This window comes from Macrobrachium rosenbergii, chromosome 12 (genome assembly GCF_040412425.1).
Source record: "Macrobrachium rosenbergii isolate ZJJX-2024 chromosome 12, ASM4041242v1, whole genome shotgun sequence".
NCBI classification, from domain to species: Eukaryota; Metazoa; Arthropoda; class Malacostraca; order Decapoda; family Palaemonidae; genus Macrobrachium; species Macrobrachium rosenbergii.
This window is the reverse complement of record NC_089752.1, coordinates 70,785,320-70,804,873: the sequence shown is the minus strand read 5'-3', so window position 1 is coordinate 70,804,873 and position 19,554 is coordinate 70,785,320. Positions and strand designations below refer to the sequence as shown.

The 19,554-nt window shown below is 34.6% G+C and overlaps 1 protein-coding gene across 40 annotated transcripts in view; it reads right to left on the bottom strand.

The window, feature by feature from the left end:
* Positions 1-19,554, bottom strand: part of LOC136843719 (RNA binding protein fox-1 homolog 1-like) — a 483,433-nt gene that overhangs the window by 4,327 nt on the left and 459,552 nt on the right. For 11 of the 40 annotated variants that reach the window (XM_067112321.1, XM_067112335.1, XM_067112336.1 and 8 more), the window contains 4 exons: positions 16,122-16,242; positions 13,292-13,358; positions 4,956-5,197; positions 387-477 (listed from right to left, as the gene is read on the bottom strand). In XM_067112321.1, the coding sequence (XP_066968422.1) occupies positions 387-477; positions 4,956-5,197; positions 13,292-13,358; positions 16,122-16,242 (521 nt within the window). Of the gene's footprint in view, positions 1-386; positions 478-4,955; positions 5,198-13,291; positions 13,359-16,121; positions 16,243-18,198; positions 18,239-19,554 lie in introns of all 40 variants that reach the window. The other 29 variants (XM_067112334.1, XM_067112333.1, XM_067112342.1 and 26 more) reach the window with 9 other exon arrangements.

Below are 19,554 nucleotides of genomic sequence, written 5' to 3'. Positions count from 1 at the left end.
AGTTTACAAAAAAAACTCGAGTTTTATTTCATTACTTAAAGGTCCTGCCATGACAAACCCCTTAAATATAAATGCAAAATTTGAAAACAAAAGTTAAACTTTGCATAATAAACAGGTTTTTACAAATTCTGTACTTTCCAATGCAAAACAAAATTTATACAAAATATATATTTTTTATTTTTCATTTATTCTTATTTAATTATACAATCTCAGTTGTCTTGTTAAGCTATCAAATTATAATAGCAACAACCTCCCTTTCAAAAGAAAAAAAAAAGCCACTTCTACCATAAATTTCTGAAAATATGTAAAAGCTTGTTTATGGTTACTTTGCAAAGACATCATGAACTAAAAAATTCAACCAAAAAATGCCAAGAAGCATTTCTTACCCCATAGCCTGCCACTGGTCCAATACCCGATGCAGCAGCGATGTATGGGTCTGGGTAGGGCCTGTCAGCATAGGCACTGTAATAGATCGATCTTTGAACGGGAAAAAAAAGAGGAAAAAATTTCCATTAGTAAGCGGGTCCTGGAGTACATAATGTGTGAGACTAACTACCCGACTACAGAGATCATCAGTAGGCACAGCACAAAAACTCAGGCAATTCACTTTCCCAATACCATGCTCAGAGAGATATTAGATTATTTTAAAATGCATTTAGCTATCCATCACCGGGCATGTAAACAGTACAGTACTTGTTTTTAGTACTAGCTAATCAAAATCCAAAAGTTAAGAAAAAAATCAAAGAAAAAATCCTGAACTTGGTATTCAAAATATAGGTTTTAAATCAAATACAACTCAAAATCCTATACCACTGACACTTAAAAACAAAAAATTAAATAGCAAAATTTCTACCATGTTTCTGCTTTTCATTCCAGCAACAGGTATGTGATGTGTCAATGAATATGGAATATCAAGAACATTGCTTCAAACCTGAATAAAATTCATATTCATTACACCTAAACAATAAAACATCCACAAATTTAACAAGGAGAGGAGATTTCCAAATACATACTGATCTTCACCAAGCTCAGTTACAAATATAGTACTTGATAGATTTTAAGAAATAGAAACTTGTAAGCTAACAAATATTTTGACATATAGATTTTAAGAAACAGAAACTTGTAAGCTAACAAATATTTTGACATAAATAATAATGCAAATACTTAAGGAGGTAAATTTTGGACTATGAATTTGAAGGCTTTTATAAAAGATAAAATTCCAAAATCTGTGTTATCTGTACTTATACAATGGTAAATAATTCTGGAAATCTAGTTCAAATCACAATTTTAAAAATTACATTATATAATCAGTACAATCAACAACCAGTATGCTCAACAAAACTGTCTGTGGTTATAATATGCAACGCAACACACTTTTTCCCTAATTTCTCCAAAGCCATACTATAAATTTTAAAAATTAAGATACTAAACTATTAATAAAACAATTACACTTTAAAACTAAAATTTTGGAAACCATGACAAAAATTCCACTATATACATATGACTAAAGGGAAATAAACAAAATTCCTGAAAATACTAACTGAATCAATTGTGCAAATTAGTCTTAAAGAATAAAGAAAATTTTACAATTGCAGTGGTAAAATCTTCTGTAGTCTTCATTGCTAATTTGTTATGCTTACAACAACTGTCAAATTCCGTACTTCAATCCATAATAAGTTACTTCTGTCATTTTCATCCACTAACAAAAAGAGCTATTTTTTTTCCTCCACTTGCATCCTACACATAAAATTTTTCATCTCCTATTTACTTCCTAATTGACCTGAGTTTTTGGTATAACTGTGAAAGTGCTATTACCATGCAACATGCAATACCGAAGCTATTTATGTAACCCAAACATGAGACAAAGTATAAAACATTATATCAAAATTCATGCACATTTTAGTTCCTACAGTGTAACTCAACACTATGCAGAAAAGATGGTGAAACAAAAATAATGATTAACTACAATATTTCTAAAATACATTTCCATTCCACAGGGGCTTGTAAGATGGTTACATTGCATTTAGGCCATTTCATGTAAGGTAATTGTATCCAATAACAATGAAAAGGCAAATCCATCTGGCATAACCCCAGTGACTAGTCCAGCTCACACTCCCATGCACACACAATCAGTCAAGAAGGCATTATCCCCCTATACATATTAATAAGTGCTGCTGCAGTATTGTTGGATAATAATAAAAATAGCTTAAGCTAGCTGTCAAGCACACCAAGTGATGACATAACACTTGGTGTAGTGATTACAGGGGGTGAGATTTCCCAAATGGATAATAATAACCATTATTATTAAATTGTCCCAACACAGCTACCTACTGATTTAGGCCACTCCAACCAATTTAAAACATTAAAACCTCTATCAAAACCTCAAGAGGCAAATAAGTGAAGAAAAAATACAATAAAAGAAGACAAAGGTGCAGTCATTACAGGATGAGATTGGCCTGTTACAAGTGGTACTTGTGAACCACCCTCCACAAGGCCGCAAACCACTGTAAACTATGTACACTGCCCAGGAACACCGCTTACTTCAAAAATATTTAAAAAGCATGCATTCAACAAGTTTCTGTCTTACCAAAATTTTTGTCATCTATCATTTTTGAAACAATCGTAGAGTCTCCAATATTAACCTGAGGAAAACTATTTTTTTTTTTCATTTCATTTGCAAAAAGTATTACATTAAAATATGGATCCAAACATTATATATACATGTATGTTAGATATACCTTTAAAAAGCTGTTTTCAAAATTTCTGCTTCAAACAATTCAATTTTTAGTTGACTCTATAACTGACCCAAATTGGTCTGAGGCCTATCATCTGCATAAACAAAGGGTTTTAAAATTCATGTATGTCATTACCGTAACACTTGTGCTTGATAAAAAATAACAATCTTGGAAGGGAAAACTACTGTACTTACAAGGGCAGTGTTTAAAAACATATTAAAATGTACTGATATTGTCTTATGCTCCCAAGGACTGATATATAGTACTCAAAGAGATAAATACCTCTTTATACTTAATGAAATATAAAAGAAAACCTACAGTATAACAGACATACCCAGGTGAAAATGTATGATTGTTTGTAACATATTAGTACAGCTTCATTTGCAGCAGACACATAAATACCTTTCCCTTTCTTTCACAGCAAACAGATAACACCGATATCAGTGATTACAGCTTAATAAACGAAAAGAAACTTAAATATGAATAATCTATTGAGCAAAAATCAATACCTGATGTTAAGAGTTTATTTATTACTCTGAAGTAAAATGCTAGAAATGAAAAGTTTAATAAGTTTTAACAAAGAGGAAATTCTTTTGAAATACAGTACAAATCTACTTAAAATGAATAACAGCCAAATCCTAATGAAATCCAAGAAAAAATACAGCTACTGAAACAAAATTCTTTACATGAAATTAGTCAGCTACACTGAACTATAGAACTTTTATTCTTTTTAATTATAATTGTGTCAGTCTTCCTGGAAGTCATTCAATAAATGCTGGTCCTCTGAAGTTTATGAATGGCTGCAGTGCTCCTTCAAATTCCATGTTTCTCTGCTATGAACTTCCTGACAATAATTCTTTCAATACTTTCATATGCTTGTATTTTTATTTTCAATGCACAGATGTTTCTAACTCTTATATCAGCTTTGCTTCTTTTTTTTCACACAGACTCCTAATGAACAGAGCTTGATCAACAAATCAGTATCCTTTCTGGAATGGTTTCACACGAATGCCATGACACTATGACATCATAATATCAAAGGGTGAACATAATATTTCCCCCAGATATGAAGTAGTTTCCTTTCCCCTTGTTCTAAACATTTATACAGGTACTGTACATTACAGTAAATGAATGAAAAAAGTAAGACAGAAAAAAGCCTCAAAGATTATTTCATATAAATCTGCCAGAAAAATAAAAGTACTGTACTATAAAAAATTAGTAAAAAATAAACCACCAATTTTTGCATAAATTTTCTGGCTTAAAGAACATACACAGACTTCAAAATTAAATTACCTGTTAAGACTGAATTTTCTGTGCACTTTTGGGAAGTATGAATAAATAAATTCCAGCAAATACAGGGGTTTTACCAGATTCTCGGAATCTTATTCAATTTCCAAAACAGTTCCTAAGAGTACATACCCCACTGTTTTTCAGCTTATCTTGAATTATCACAAATATGTTGACTGAAAACTATTACATAAACTCTCCTCTATAACAAGGTCAAATAAAGTTTCAAACTGCACTGTATCACTGTTAATTTTCCCGGTGAATAAACAATTGTATACTGGGATGCTAATTGTCCTCAAATGAGTAAATGTACAGTCCATAGTTCCCACAGCTGCACCTGCAAATTCAAACTTCAATCTATTTCACATGAAATGATCATCAAAGATGATCATTTCAGAAACATAAAAACCACTACAATGTCATGAAAACTTCATATAGTACTGTACTTTACCAAAAAATCTATACATTTTAACACCTGTATCAACAAATTACAGCATCACATCTTGAAATGGGAAAAAATTCTTGACCCTCATAAAACTAATTTCCAATAACTTTCAGCCAAGTGTTACAGTGATGACCTACACTACATCACATACCATGTATATATAAAATAAAAATGAACAAAGCTTATCTGTGTTCTGAAAGAACTTGACCCATTTTCACACCTTTCATTCAGCTTCAGAGGCATTTGAGCATCAATTCTGAAAGCCTCAAAAAAATACAGACTCCTTGATGCTCAGATGCTCCAACAAATTCAAAGAGCTGTCACCTAAGGAATTCTTTTTACTTTGCACTCTACTATCTTCAGATCATTATGCATTGAAATTTGAATATAAAGGTGCACATCTCTTTACAAGTGATGTCTGCTAAAGTTGCCTTGTCTTCAAGGCAACAATGGCAGACACCACCTCCAAACAATGTGAAGTAACTCACCCGGCAGCTGCAATTGTGGGGTAAGCAGCTACTGCTGGAGGTTGGGCGGCCGCCGCAGCTACTCCATATGCTCTTGCTGCAGCAGCGGTGTAAGCATTCGCTGCTGCTGCGTACCCTGCCTGTGGAGCCGTTGAGACAGAAAGTGTTGGTGTTTTAAGGAGCTGCGCGGCGGAGACCCCAACGGCGGCGGGGTTGACCGCAGTAGGCTGGGCCACTGCTGCCGCTGCGGCTGCAGCTGCTTGCTGTAATGAAAGGGGGTGGCTCCTTATTCATGCACAACACACAGCCAGCGCAAGCAACATAATGCAACACTACGCCACCGCCAGCAAGGACAGCCTTAACATCAAGACGCAAATTAAAACTGTTCTATCATTACCACAGTGCAACTTCTTGTAATTTGATAACTCTTTACTTGATAGATATCAATGATAAAGTATACTTCACTAATTATTGCTTTTACAGCTTTGTTGGGGATGACGTTTGTACAAAATTAAAATCAGAAACAAGCTTGAAAACTAATTTCATTTGGAAGACAGCATGTTTTTAGTTTGGCTCCAAAAGATAACTAAGGACCCATACTGTAATGGTTTTATGATTAAAATGTCACACACAAATACAATCATTTTTAGACTAAAAAATAATCATCCTCTACACCAGATTTATCTCCTGTTGTTGAAAACTTTCCTGGAAGCACTGTCATCTTCCTAGTTGTATTGCTAAAAATATTGTGTCCAAATTAAACATATACTGTATAATTATTAAATACTAATGATGTTGAAAAACGGCTAAACATTATGAGCTTACGATAGTCAAAAACATTTCGGTTAATGAAAGTAAAAATTTCCAACATTAAAAACAAAGGGTTAATGCCTGTGAGGCACTTGCCCATGAGCATAGTTCAACTTGGAATTCCTTGTTAAAAAAATTAGAGTTCCCTGCAGATTAAAAATTAACGAGATGTATACACAGATACTTTATGTAATAAGCAACAGGAAAAATATGAAGCATTGTTGTTTGACTGTAAATAAAGAGGAAAAATGATTTATGCTTTTTCATATTACTGATTTTAAAAAGACAATTTCTAGTTGTCAAAATTTATATGATCAAACACATTAGATAAAAGGTTGGGTTAGAAAATGACTTGGAAAGAAATCTTTTAAAACTTGAAAAACCTTTCACTGGTTTGCTAATAAACAGGTGCCGTAATCATCTCTAACTCAAAATGACATAACTACTACATATTTTTATAATAGGGTAATCTTAAGATTACAACAAGAAAACTAAAGCAATTTGTAAAGTGATATAAATAAACAAATATTAATGCCTGAAAAAATTTTCAGCCATAAATTAAATCACATTAATCTGTCATTAATGTAACATTCAAGAAAATTGCTTAATATTGATCTCTATTAGCATGTCAGAATCACTTTATAACTTGAAATTCACTGTGAAACATATTTACAATGAAGACATGTATTCAGTAAACCTGATGGATGAACATACACTTGACCCCCGGTATTTGCGGTAGATGCGTACCACTAATCCCCCCCCCCAACATAGCTCAAATCTGCAAATACTTAAAACCCCTATAAAAACACTTATAACTGCCTATTCTGATGGTTCAAAACACCAAAATCCCTCTAAAAATGATTATACAGGAATATTTTAATAAGTTTTATCACAAAAAAGTGCAATTAGTCAAGAAAATGATATGCAAATACAGGAATTTCTGAACATTTCTCTATGAAAAATACCGCGAATGGGTGGGGGTCCACTGTATTGTATAAATTGTAACTCCATATTATTTTTCAAAACAAACCATACTGCAATTCCTCCTAAAAAGAAAGATTATGTGGGTTCTGCAAATTTAAATGAATTGCACAATTCAATGACTGATGAAGTAAGAACCAGCTTTAGTACTGTAGTGTGATTAAAATACAATACTATCCTACAGAGTAATTAACACTGTAAGACTAGAAAAAAAAATTTTTGAACCAGCTTTAGTACTGTAGTATGATTAAAATATAATACTATCCTACAGCGTAATTAACACTGTACGACTAGAAAAAAAAAATTTTTTTTATATTCATATTTTAAATATATGGGTAAATAAAAAGCTTACTTGCATTTTCAGCTTAAATCACACACTACTTGGCCATACACAAGACTACAAAACAAATGTCTGATAACAATCCAGGAATACCTTGAGATTTAATAAAATTAACTGAGAACTGTATCACAATCCAGGAAAGCCTTAGGGGTTAGTCAAATTAACTGAGAACTGTAAGAAGTACTGAAAATTTTTTGGAGTGTCACTTATGACCCCAAATGCATTGCCGGCCTTTATTTTTCCACCTTTGACCCAATTAAGGATTACAATCTAAATGAAGCCTTGTGGAGCACACTATACCCAGAACTAAAGTTTCTTTGTTACATCCATAAAGCACACAGAACCACGGCTTTCTGCCTTTTACTTTCCATCACTGTTCTTTTGTCTCTTACCTTGCTGTCCAACTTCTTTAGAACTGTCTTCCTCAATTTTTATCCCTCATTAAGAAAAAAATTTTGGGGCTATACAGAAAATTTAGTTACCTTCCTCGCCCACAATAGAGTGAATACTAAGAAATGTTCCGGGTACTATTTGTATGATGGGGCAGCCTATCTAATCGTAACCGTACATCCTTCCATGAAAAAGCTGACCCTAAAAATATTAGCTTGGCCAGGAACCATCTTCTGGGCTTGGTAAGGGGAAAAGGAGGTGTTTTAGAGTCAGGGCAGCTCAAGCTGCAGCTTGCAACCAAATTTTAAAGAAAATTTTTTTCTTTCTTTTACCATCAAATAAAGGTTAACTTTTCTTGAATGTTCCATGATAACTAGGTGTATTAACTGGAAGTTACTGTGTTTACTGGCATGTGGAGTTTTCTAAAAGTATCAAAGAAATCATGGGTAAAAAATTATTAATTTTCTCTCTTGTAGCATCTTAAAAAGCACTTTCATGTTCTCTTTCTTATCTGCAAACTCAATTATTGTTAATGAAATGCATGAATCCATATTCTGTATCGGTAATTACTGGCTTTTGGAAGATTCTTTATGATATTGTGTAATTTTGAGTTAAAAGGATGGGCTAAGAATGAATAAGCATGGATAGTCAAATTCACTGCAATAATTTTCAGCTTCAAGTTCCCCTTATTCAGTTTTTGCCACTCATATGAACCTCTAATCCAACTTTCTCTAAGTGTTTTCTATTAAACTACTTGAAAACTATAGTTGAATGATTCTCACAATGTAATACAACCTATCCACAAGATTTTATTGCAAAACTGACCTACATTTGTGCTGTTCCTATAACGACCTACATTTGTGTTGTTCCTACAACTGGATGAAAGATTAGTACCTAATGCACTTCCAGTGAGTGAAATTAAGACTCAAGAGAACAGTTAGTAAATTCTTCTAATAAACTTGACAATATTAACTAGCAGATTTGCAGCCAAACGAAAAATCCGAAAAAATATTTTACCTGTGATGGTGACCACATAAACTTGTTAGCAACTGCAACTAAAAAACCTAGTCAGAACATGTATATAGTAAGTTCATTTGCACATAAATCTTTCCACTAATCCCCGCCCCCCAAACTGTAACTGCCATCTAATTACTTACCCTAGTTGTCAAATACCTTCACAAGATCCACAAATACACAATACATAATCTCTTCACAGTAGTATAGTACAACTATAGTTGCCTCATTATAAAGATCTCATTTGTGGTTGCCCTCTAAGCCATTATCTACAACATCTGTTATTTTTAAGGATGTTTCATGACCTTTCTTACATAAATTTAACTTTCCACATTGTAATGCATCACTTTTCCTTTATGCATTACCTAAGTAAGACATTCTCCCCACTCTCTTGGTTCTTTTTCCTCCTTGAAGATATCTTAACAATGTAGCTAAGCCTCTAATTACTTATTCTCCAGTCGTTTTCAGTAATTAAACCATTGTCCCTGATGGAACTGGAGCTTCATCACTTCTCGTTTTACTCAAGGTTCTCCTAACCTCTTCAGATATCACATTCTTTAATTGTTCATCTTTCCAGTTCAAATTCTCTTCACTCAGTGGATTCTAGAGGTACTGCCTCCATCACTCCAATATTGATTTATCTTCTCTTTCAACATTCCTATTCTTTCAATCCACATACTGTACTTGGCACCTTCCACAAGTTCCCTACAAGGCCCTGTGTGCACTCATGTGCAAGTGGTGAAAAGTCCTAAAGCAAACAGGAACATTCTGCGTTGTTGAATTTTAAAAATGAACACCTTTACAAGTGATGTGAGAAATCTTGAAAGAGCAGCATTAGTAACTTTTAGATATTTATTTGTTGCTTGAAATTCCAAAGCTAAAAACCTTCAGGTCATAAAAATGACTTCAGAGGTCAATGAAGTGTTTTGTGATAGGCAATTATCAAATATCCCGGCACACCTTTCATCCATTTTGGATTATGAATACAGTATATGTTTAATATCTTATTCCCTTACACAAGAAGTGATATAATTAAAGGTCTACTAGCCTTCCAATATCCTGAGATTTACTTTTTCTAAATATGAAATATTTCAAATGGTGTGTCCTTCCTATCAGAATTCTATTCTTTCTTGCTTATCTTGGAAGACTGGTCATACAAAACAGTTCCCTTTTACTAGTATTATATGTACAGTTTTATCCTATTGTATTTCTCAACACAGTGCAATCTTATACTGTCTAGTAATAATAAGCAAGGCTGGTCACAGGAACAAAATTAAAAAGAAGTGGGTTGGATTGTAATTATTTTTCCTAGTAAAGGGAAAAATTGCATTCATGAAACAGTGGGCAAGCAAATAGTGGGCAACAGGCTCATAGTATTTCCTTGTATATTTTTCCTATGTAATCATAAACAACTGAGATACCTAAAATTAAACTGAAAAAATTATAACTAACTGAATAAGAAAATTTGTAGATAATCACACAGACAACTATCAGTCTCAATAGCAACTACTGTATATGATCTTTAAGTGGATGATAATTTCATATTTAAGGGGAAAATAATTTATTTGATTATAATACTGTTAAACCCTATAACAAAATGCATCATAATACATCTCATATTTCAACTTACTTATATTACCCAGGCAAGAGTCTCATTCCTAGACTCTAACAGGCCTGGCTCCAAGAACTTGTTCTTAAATGGGGAATGAAAACTGAGCCAAGAAAAAGTTATAGAGGTTGTTGGAAAGCTCAATGAGAAGAGACCAATGGGAACAGATGATAGATAAAGATGGCAAACAATGCAGCTGGAACCAAACAGATGTTGTAAAGAACTTATAGTACTGCCAGCAGTGTGCCACTCATGACACACTGCTGACAACAACCTATTATGTCAACTTTTAACTCAATTCTAATTCTTGAGAGTGAATTATTATTATTATTATTATTATCATTATTATCAGTAGTAGTAGTAGTAGTAACAGCAATGTAGAAATAACAGTAACACAGATACCTATAGTTAAATATTGTACTAAAGGCTTTGGTGAGTGTAGTATGTGCAAAATAGAATTCAATTGTGCAAGTCAAGGAACAACTATAACACCAAAATGAGGCAGCAGTTCATCTACCAGAATAACCCAGAGTTATAGATAAACATAAATGGACTGGGGACATAAAGATGTACCAACTCTAGAAAAAATAGATGAATTCAGAAACCTTTATACATGATATCTAGAGCAAGTGCTTTTAAAGTAGAATACAGTTACACATAGACGTTGCACTGTGGAGACCATAAAAAGCTAAAATAAAAGATACAAGATGATAAACCTTGCAAATTATGACATAAGGGGGTGTGGGGGGAAGAAATATGGCGGGGCAACAATGAAATTGAACTATATACTAGAAAATAAAAAGAAAGAAAAAACAGATGCAAGGAAGACATCAAGATTCTCAATTTGTGCCTACTGATAAAAGAAAATGAGAGCAAGACATCTGAAACCATGAAACCTTATAAAAAGAAACATACAAACATTAAGCAAAGTACAAAGTCTTGAAGCACATTATGATTACCAGTAAATATAATGACCTCAGAAAAGATTTCTCATTAAACATCTCATTCACAATTCAAGGAAAAGTGCTTTTCAAGATTTTGACTTTAGAGAAGAACACTTTGTGCTATAAAAAAAAAATTAGGATATTCTTAAGTTTCCACATAAAGGAATTGAGATGGGCAAGACAGAGAGAAATAAAGTAAAAGTAAAAGCAACATAAGTAAATAATGCAAACAATAATATTTGCATATATATATATATATATATATATATATATATATATATATAATTATATATGCATGTGCAGATGTGTATTCATACATACATAAATGTAATTGCATGCATGTATGCATATACAGTATGCAAATATACCAATATATGATAAGCATATTTTTATACAGAATACCGTCAATCTTCATGACCAAAGATTAAAACTGTGACTAAGATGAAAAAGAAAATTTACAACCAAAACTAAACACCTGAAAATCACTAAACATCAAATTTTCTAGAGTCAAATAAGGGAAGTATTATAAGTGCAAATATGCACAAGTGGAAGGTGTTTACTTTAGAACCAAGCACTGTATTCATAAAATTATGAACATCATAAAAGTACTATTTAAATTATGAACATCTTAAAAGTGCTATTTGTAAAATAACATAAATAGAATATACTCTGAAAAACAACTAATATTTTCATGGATGTGGAAGTTACCATAAATATGTTTAGAGTGAAGAAAATACCCACCCATTTAAGAAAAGTATATACTGTATTTACATACAAGCAATATAGCAACAAAGTAAAAAGAAATGAAGTCTAAAATTTTATTAATGTTGGAAACAAGCATACGATAAATAAATAACATGGTGTGTTGCGGTAATTCAAAAATTAACAAGTTTACTGTAGAGTACAAGAATAATATATAATCAGACATCAAATGACATATATGCACAATTTATATAATCATTACTTCAAATGATATACAATTAAAAAAATACAAACCTCTTTAATGATGGGAATCCTGGAACAACATTCTACATAATAACCAATAACTATTCCTACTCATTCTCAGCCAAGACAATATTTCAAAATATAATTCTTAAAACTCACAAGCCAAACAATCTACTTTATCATTCAAGCTACAGTAAATAATGTCAAAAATATATATCCAAGTGTTGGGGAGAATTAAATTCCACAGGCAGATGAAATGATGATTAGACAAAGAAAACTAAAAAACTGATAGAATTCTCAATAATTTATAAAATTTACATTGATGCATTTTATATGAAATTTCTTTGTATAATCATGATTGCTGGAACAGCATTCCTGCTTTGTCAAAGACTGACAGTGCAAAAACTGCTCAAGCCAAAAATAAAGTGTTAGATCTTATGAATCAACGGGTTGAAAAATAGTTGTGCAAAAAGGGCTGTGTGGTAAATCATTAGCCAGGCTGTGAAATATAAGCAAGCAACATGCTTTTGTTTGGCCACTCCCTTTCACTGAGCTATTATAAAACGCTAGAGCAGTATGAGGAAAAGCAGGTCCATCTCAAGTCATAATTACAAGATGAAGACCATTTTTAACTATTGAAATTCAAACTGGACTGCCTTTCCATTCTCTAAAAGAACTGTAATGGATGACAAAGGGATACTAATCTACATTCCATTGCTATAATGTGCAGCATTAATCAATAACAGCCACACTCAGAACAACACACATTACATTTAAACAGGTCATAGTATTCTACTGTGTCAGTTAAATTTTTAATAAAAGACTGTGCACAAATATTCTGAGTGCTGCTTCTTAAACAGGTAAATTGCTACAATTAAAATCCAGGTAAATGGCCTAAGGATCCTCAAGTCAGAATATGCAAAATAAACCAAAAAAGACTAAATTTAGCAATTCTTGTCTTTTGCGAGGGGGAAATGACAGGCAGCAGTTTCATATGCTTCGCACAAAAGTCAATACTAAAGGGAAGGTTTTGTGGCCCATAGTAAACAATAATAAAAAAAAAGGATCCTATGGAACATTCCCATGTGAAAGTTAGTCAAACAGTGGAAAAACATCGAGCACTTTCCTGATTTTCAGAAAGCTACAATGATTGCACATTGTTTTGACTCATCTATTAGAGAAAGCTACATTACTACACAGCAAACCATTTACTTGTCACGAAAAAGAATGATCACTAATAACGACTCAAGGTAAAATACTGATCATAAATAGGTGTCTAGGGCACTGTGACTGGTGACGACAAAGAAAGCCTCACAGCACTTACTGGATTCACCTGAAGAGGAGTTGCTGTTGCTGCCTGCGCTGCTAGGAAGGGGTCATAATAAACACCGCTGCAAGAGAACCAAAATACTAAGTTTTGATACAAAAACAATTGGGTGGTCCAGGCAAAAGTTTAACTTTGGCTTTTTTTAAATCCACTTAACAAACTCTATAATGAGATTCTGTTTAGGTACAAGCTTTCAACAGTACTGTGATTCTGAATACGTAAGAAAAGCATTACCAATGAATATTAAACTCAACTAAACAATTTTGGGTATTATTTCATCAAATGAATTTGCCTGGTAATAATATTATGACCTTACAATAATATTAAAGTAGCTAGATAAATCTTAGCATGTGCAGAAAATGTCACACAGCAACCTTGTAAGTGACTGTGTCTAAATACTGACCATCCTGTCTCCTTGAACTATATGGATTAAAGTAGTTCTCCTGGTTTCTTTAGACAACTGCGGCTGTGCTGCTGTGGGCATCCTCATACCAGTTTCCCATCTATCAACAACTGAATATCTTGGCTGCTCGTCTTACCCGTAAAATATTGACTTGGGCCATTTCAGTTAACTAAATGCTAATCTATATTTATAATACAGAACTGCACTGTTCTGTTAACAAACTTCACTTACCATTGGGTACTCAATGTTTATGATCCTTAATGTACTGAAAACTAGTTATCAATATTTCAGTCAAAACTGAGGAGGTCATGGAATGTTTCTCACCAGTTTATACTAAAACATTTGATAGCTAACCAGCATCTTTCATGAAAATCAACCACTTACTAAAACTGTTCATGACTAAGCTGTCAGAACAAGTTTTGTAAATGAGCAATTTTCTGACGTCAGCACTGTTATGCAGTGGGGCAGTCAGTAGCAAGTCTGAGTGTCCATGTCTCAGTCATGAGTTTAGTTTTCTATCTACCACCCAGGGTTAATCAGTGACCAATTAGTTGTCTAAGAAGCTCTTAATCCTCACATGTTGCTTTAAATTAGAGAATTAATCCCTATTAATCTTAATGCAGAATACACAGAGAGGGCACAGGAAAGTTAAACAATTAAAACACATTCAAACTTATTTCCAAAATCCCCAAGCATAAACCGTGCTAAATGCGTGTGCAGGATAAATCCAGAGCATAGCACACATTCAAGTCAACAACACAGAAAAAAATCATCTACAACTATGATGGTCTGTACGCAACATACTAATAGTGGCTCTCAAAAGTTAATGAAAACATCTCACTAGGATAACATAGTTTTAATAACTCCATAAATTATCTCTCACCCAGAGCCTAAGCCAACACCTGGTAAAACAAGATAGAAGCTACTCAAAAATTAACAAAAATAAACAAAACATAGGTGCAGCTGAAGCTAAAGATGATGGACAAGTTACAAAGCATTGTTCAATATCAATGCACTCCTAGTAAAATATCTCATCTGCTACAGCCATAAGTAATAATACACAGCATGAGGTCCAAAATAAACCTAGCAGAGTCAATGTCACTCCCAACAACAGGTGAGAGGTTAAATACATTCCCAAGGTGTCAGCAGCATTATGTAATGATCTAAACAAAGAGTTATGTCCAAAAGTGTGAGATGCCAAAGTTGGCTGGCAAGAGACAAGCCAGGGAAGTTTTAATAGCTCTATTTTATGGATTATAAATAAACATGCACATTTCTCAAAATGATTCTATAACTGCTAGTAAAAGGAACAAAATATGACACATACTCAATATGCAATTAAAAATGATTCTATAAGTAATTTATGACATTGGATAAGCTTAGTAATAGTTATTCTACAAAATATAAGTTTATAACTGGATCAATGAAATACCATAAGTGCGTACAAAATTTAGTTCCTAACACAATAAAAACAAAGCTTCTTAAAAAAAGGTACACACAAAATTATTAAAACTATGAACAGCAGCTAAAAGGTAAAATACATTGTGCTGAACTGAAAACAACTGAGTCTCAGTAGCTTCCTCCCCTGGCTTTTCTCTAGTTACCCATAAGGCACGCCCTACTCACACTGCTACACAGCCAGCCAGCCTGTCCCTTGTTATCACAACCATGTGTCTGTTGTGGCATCAAGTCTGTCTTCACTGCCAAACAGTACCTAAGAGGATGTAATAACACAAGCAGTACCAGCTAATTTATACACCAGGAGATCACTCAACCATCTCATTACACATCATGGTCACAAAGTCCTCTCAACTATTGATAATAAATTGAGGGGAAGTCCTAGAGTTTTTAACCTACCAGCCCAAAGGACTCAGAAGGCCAACATCATGGTGTAAGGAGATGACAAGTGCTGACTCAGGTGACTATACTGAAGAAGAGGAAAGTATGAGAGACAGTCAGGATGAGACTACACAACACCCCCACAGACAACACGCAGTTACATGCATTTTAGCTCAGTCCCAAAGATCCATAGAAGTCCAAAAATCAACTTTGGCTATGATAGCTGTAACTTTAAATTAGCCATTTTTCTCAATTTTCTATTTACATCATTATCCAGGAATCACCCATTTAGTAAAACAAAATTAATCAAATTAAATCATAAAATTTCTTTAAGTACTATATTGTAAAAGGTGATTTAACAAAAGCTTTTTAAAAAGTAAGTCAAATCACAGAGCATCAATATTTCTCATACACTATTGACATGGACTGATGCATATCCACAGCAGGCATATGGACCAAAATGAGACTAAAACATCACGTATGGTAGAGGCAATGCAGATGTTCCTGCTCCTGCTGTGTCTGCTGCTGCGTGAAGTCATCAGGAGTGTAATGTAGCTGCTGTTCTCGTCTGGTACTGAAACTTACGGTGTGTAGCCATGCAGAGCTGTGGCGGCAGCTGTTAGTGGGGTGGGATGACGTGCAAGGGCAGTGGCCGGATACGTCCGAGCCCTGCCACGCTGGATCGCAACACCTCGGAGGGCCGCCGCTGGAGGCATGCAAAATGATCAACATTCATTACAGGCACAACTCACTTCAGACGGCAGGCACAGGACAAAGGCCTTTCCTGATTCCAGAGGCCCAAGACTCACCAATGACTGGACTAAGTTGGCAGACTATTTCCCTGTGCCCACACACCACACACACCAAACCATTTTATGTCAATAACATTATCACATTCTAAATATACAAATTAGGTTTTACCCTGAACTATTTCCCCATTAGGACAAGCCAATGCCATCATAGTTATAATGACATTTAATTTAGATATTCTGGCCATCTCATTTCATGTTCACAGTAAAAACATGTTGTTGGTTAGTGAGTGTTGGTAGCATAAATATGAGTGTTGTGTAATGGGCCAGGAAGTGGTGTGTGTGATAAATAATGACAACCAACTGCTGGTAGTCCCAGGCATCTGGAGAGGATAAGGCCTGCTGCCGCTGCCCAGACTTCCTCCAGGGCCAAACACTAGCCAAGCCTTGAATCACAATCCGACATACGGTGCAGGCTGCTACGGGGGTTGAGTGCACTCTTCAATATGTAGTAGCTAAGATCCATGGGGGTTGCAACACAAAACAGTCCATAGAGTGGAGTCAGTAGGGGGAACACCATCGACCACATTGATGGTGACCTCAGTGTGGGGCCCAACCCACGCAGAGGGAAGCAGTCCAACCCAGACAGATGAAAGCGTCATCTTTTGTCATTATCTACCCTAAGCACAGGAGACAAATGCTCCTTACATAAACCACCTTGTCAGTGGATACTTTTCACCATAGCACTACAACTAAAGCATGCTCCAGGTCCCATAAAACACACACAATCTTCACGTAATGAATTTTTTTAAATGATCAGTCCCGTCTCGTGATAAAATCTAAGGTTATCATATTTAGTCATAGAAAATTTTGGAGGGTTTGTAATTTTATTATTAAATAAGCAAGATTAAATAAAATAGTAATAAACGAGCTTTTTTTTTATCATATTTGCCAGTCCATTTACTCTGAAAAGTAGGGTGACTGATCTGTGACATCAGACTTAAGAACACCTGTAGTACTTGCAAATTCAACTACCACAAGTATCACAAAAAATTCTTGAGACACAGACAATTACCTCTACCATCAAGAGTACACCTGCTAAACACCAGGTCAAGAGCCGTGTAAAAAAGGGGAACTGAAATTACTTACTTTTAACGATGCAACTCTTTCATATCCAAGATACCTATGCCCTATAAAAATTGAGCAAGCAATTTAGATGACAAACCTGTTTTCATATATTAAGAGTGCTGTTAATTATGGAAGTTAACCAAAATAACCCATTCAAGCATGAAAACATAAAAACTGGGCAATGACCCAAGGGGGCTCACCATTAAAAATTTTAGTCGTCAGAAAAAGCATTGAAAATTTAAATTCAATACCAGAGTCAAATGTTAGGATTGTCTAATAGGATCGCTAAACTATATTTTAAAAATGCCATATTCAAACAGTGCAAACTTCGAACTACATAAATCGTAAAACAAACTAGCGAGATGGTTCTTACAGTTGGACGAACCACCGTGATTTTTTTTGATGGCATTTGTCCTGTGCTAATGAGAAAATAGATCAAGTGTAACAGACCATTTCAAGCAAAGCCAATCTAACAGAAGTAACGAAGTTGGAGCTCAAACTAATGACTACTGTACATTAAATCGACAAAGTTCATGTCCATAACGAGCTTTAGCAATCTGTCTGCAGGAACAACAAGAGGGAGTGGGGTGATCCTGGGCCCCCCCTCCATGGAGTGTAGTAGGGTAAGAATGTAATCAACATTAAATAAAAAGGTAATAATAATAATAACTCTCATCACTGATGCATAGTAATATTATGGCAGAGAGAATAATGACGATTAATTCAAGTCAAGTGCTAAACCCCATGCAAAGGAAAGTGTGCATTCAACCACAATAGCCAAGTACCTTCTACCGCTCGCCTTTAACATGGCACCACCAACACCAACTAAAATAAGGAAGAAAAGGGTAACCAAAAAGCACTTTAATAATCTTCTTGATATGTCAACACCTTAAACCACCTATAAAATTTTTTTATGCAACAATCTATTAGTGGCACAGATTGTTACCTAAGTGATGTGCAACATTCTTCTCTCATTTTGGAGATTACATCAGTAATGCTTGTGTTAAAGGCGATAGAGAGAAGAAATCTTGTTCATTACCATACTCAAGGCGGCTACTGTTTAAGCTCTGAAGTGACAAAAAGCAACATTTTCATTGATTATTAAACTGCAATTCAACTGACAGAATAACAATAAATCAATATCAATTAAAAAGTAATAAAATCCTCATTATAATATTGACAATCTATGGCTTAATAACATCAAAAGTACTCATGACAACATCAAAAACAACATGGACATTACAGTAATCTTTAATTAATGGATATATCACACTCAACCAAGCCAAAAAAGGTAAAATAAATAAACAAAAGATAAAAACAGAAAAAATCATCAGTCCAATGCCTTGGTGGGTTTGCTTGTTGTCTTATTGGGTAAAACACTGCAAGCATTCCGAGTCCAGGGGGGTTCTGAGCAACAAGGAGAGCTGAAATCCACAACAGTAACGCGCTCCATCCATAGCACTCGGGTCATGCTAGATGCAATCAAATCCTAGAGCCAAAAAAGTCCCGTCCAAAGCCAACAAGTCAATCATTCAACTAGCTAAAGTACCGATATTTACCAGCTTTGATTTGAGACCAGTAACTTGGAAGTAGTAATCTGCGTTTGCCGTTTGTTTAGTGATGCGCAACATCTCGCAGTGAGGAGGGTATCAAACTAACCCGCTGGGGAAAGTGAAGTGAGATGGTCAAGAAAGTGTGGCTGCTGGCTAGCGATAATAAATATGTCAATCCACTGGCAAGACAATTCATCACTCCTCTACTAATTATTATTATTATTATGATTACTCGTCAGCTCAAGGTATATTACAATGCAGTGAGTTCCACTAAGACAACAAGCACAAAAACCCACTAGAGTAAACCCAGTGAAAGAATCAGGCGCCACTTAAACTAGGGGCATCTAAAAGAAAACAGATGGAGGAATATGAGAGGTTGATGTGAGAGAGAGAGAGAGAGAGAGAGAGAGAGAGAGAGAGAGAGAGAGAGAGAGAGAGAGAGAGAGAGAGAGAGAGAGAGAGAGAGAGAGAGAGAGAGAGAGAGAGAGAGAGAGAGAGAGAGAGAGAGAGAGAGAGAGAGAGAGAGAGAGAGAGAGAGAGAGAGAGAAGGCTAATGGACAGGTCAAGCATGTTCAGTGCAAACCAGGC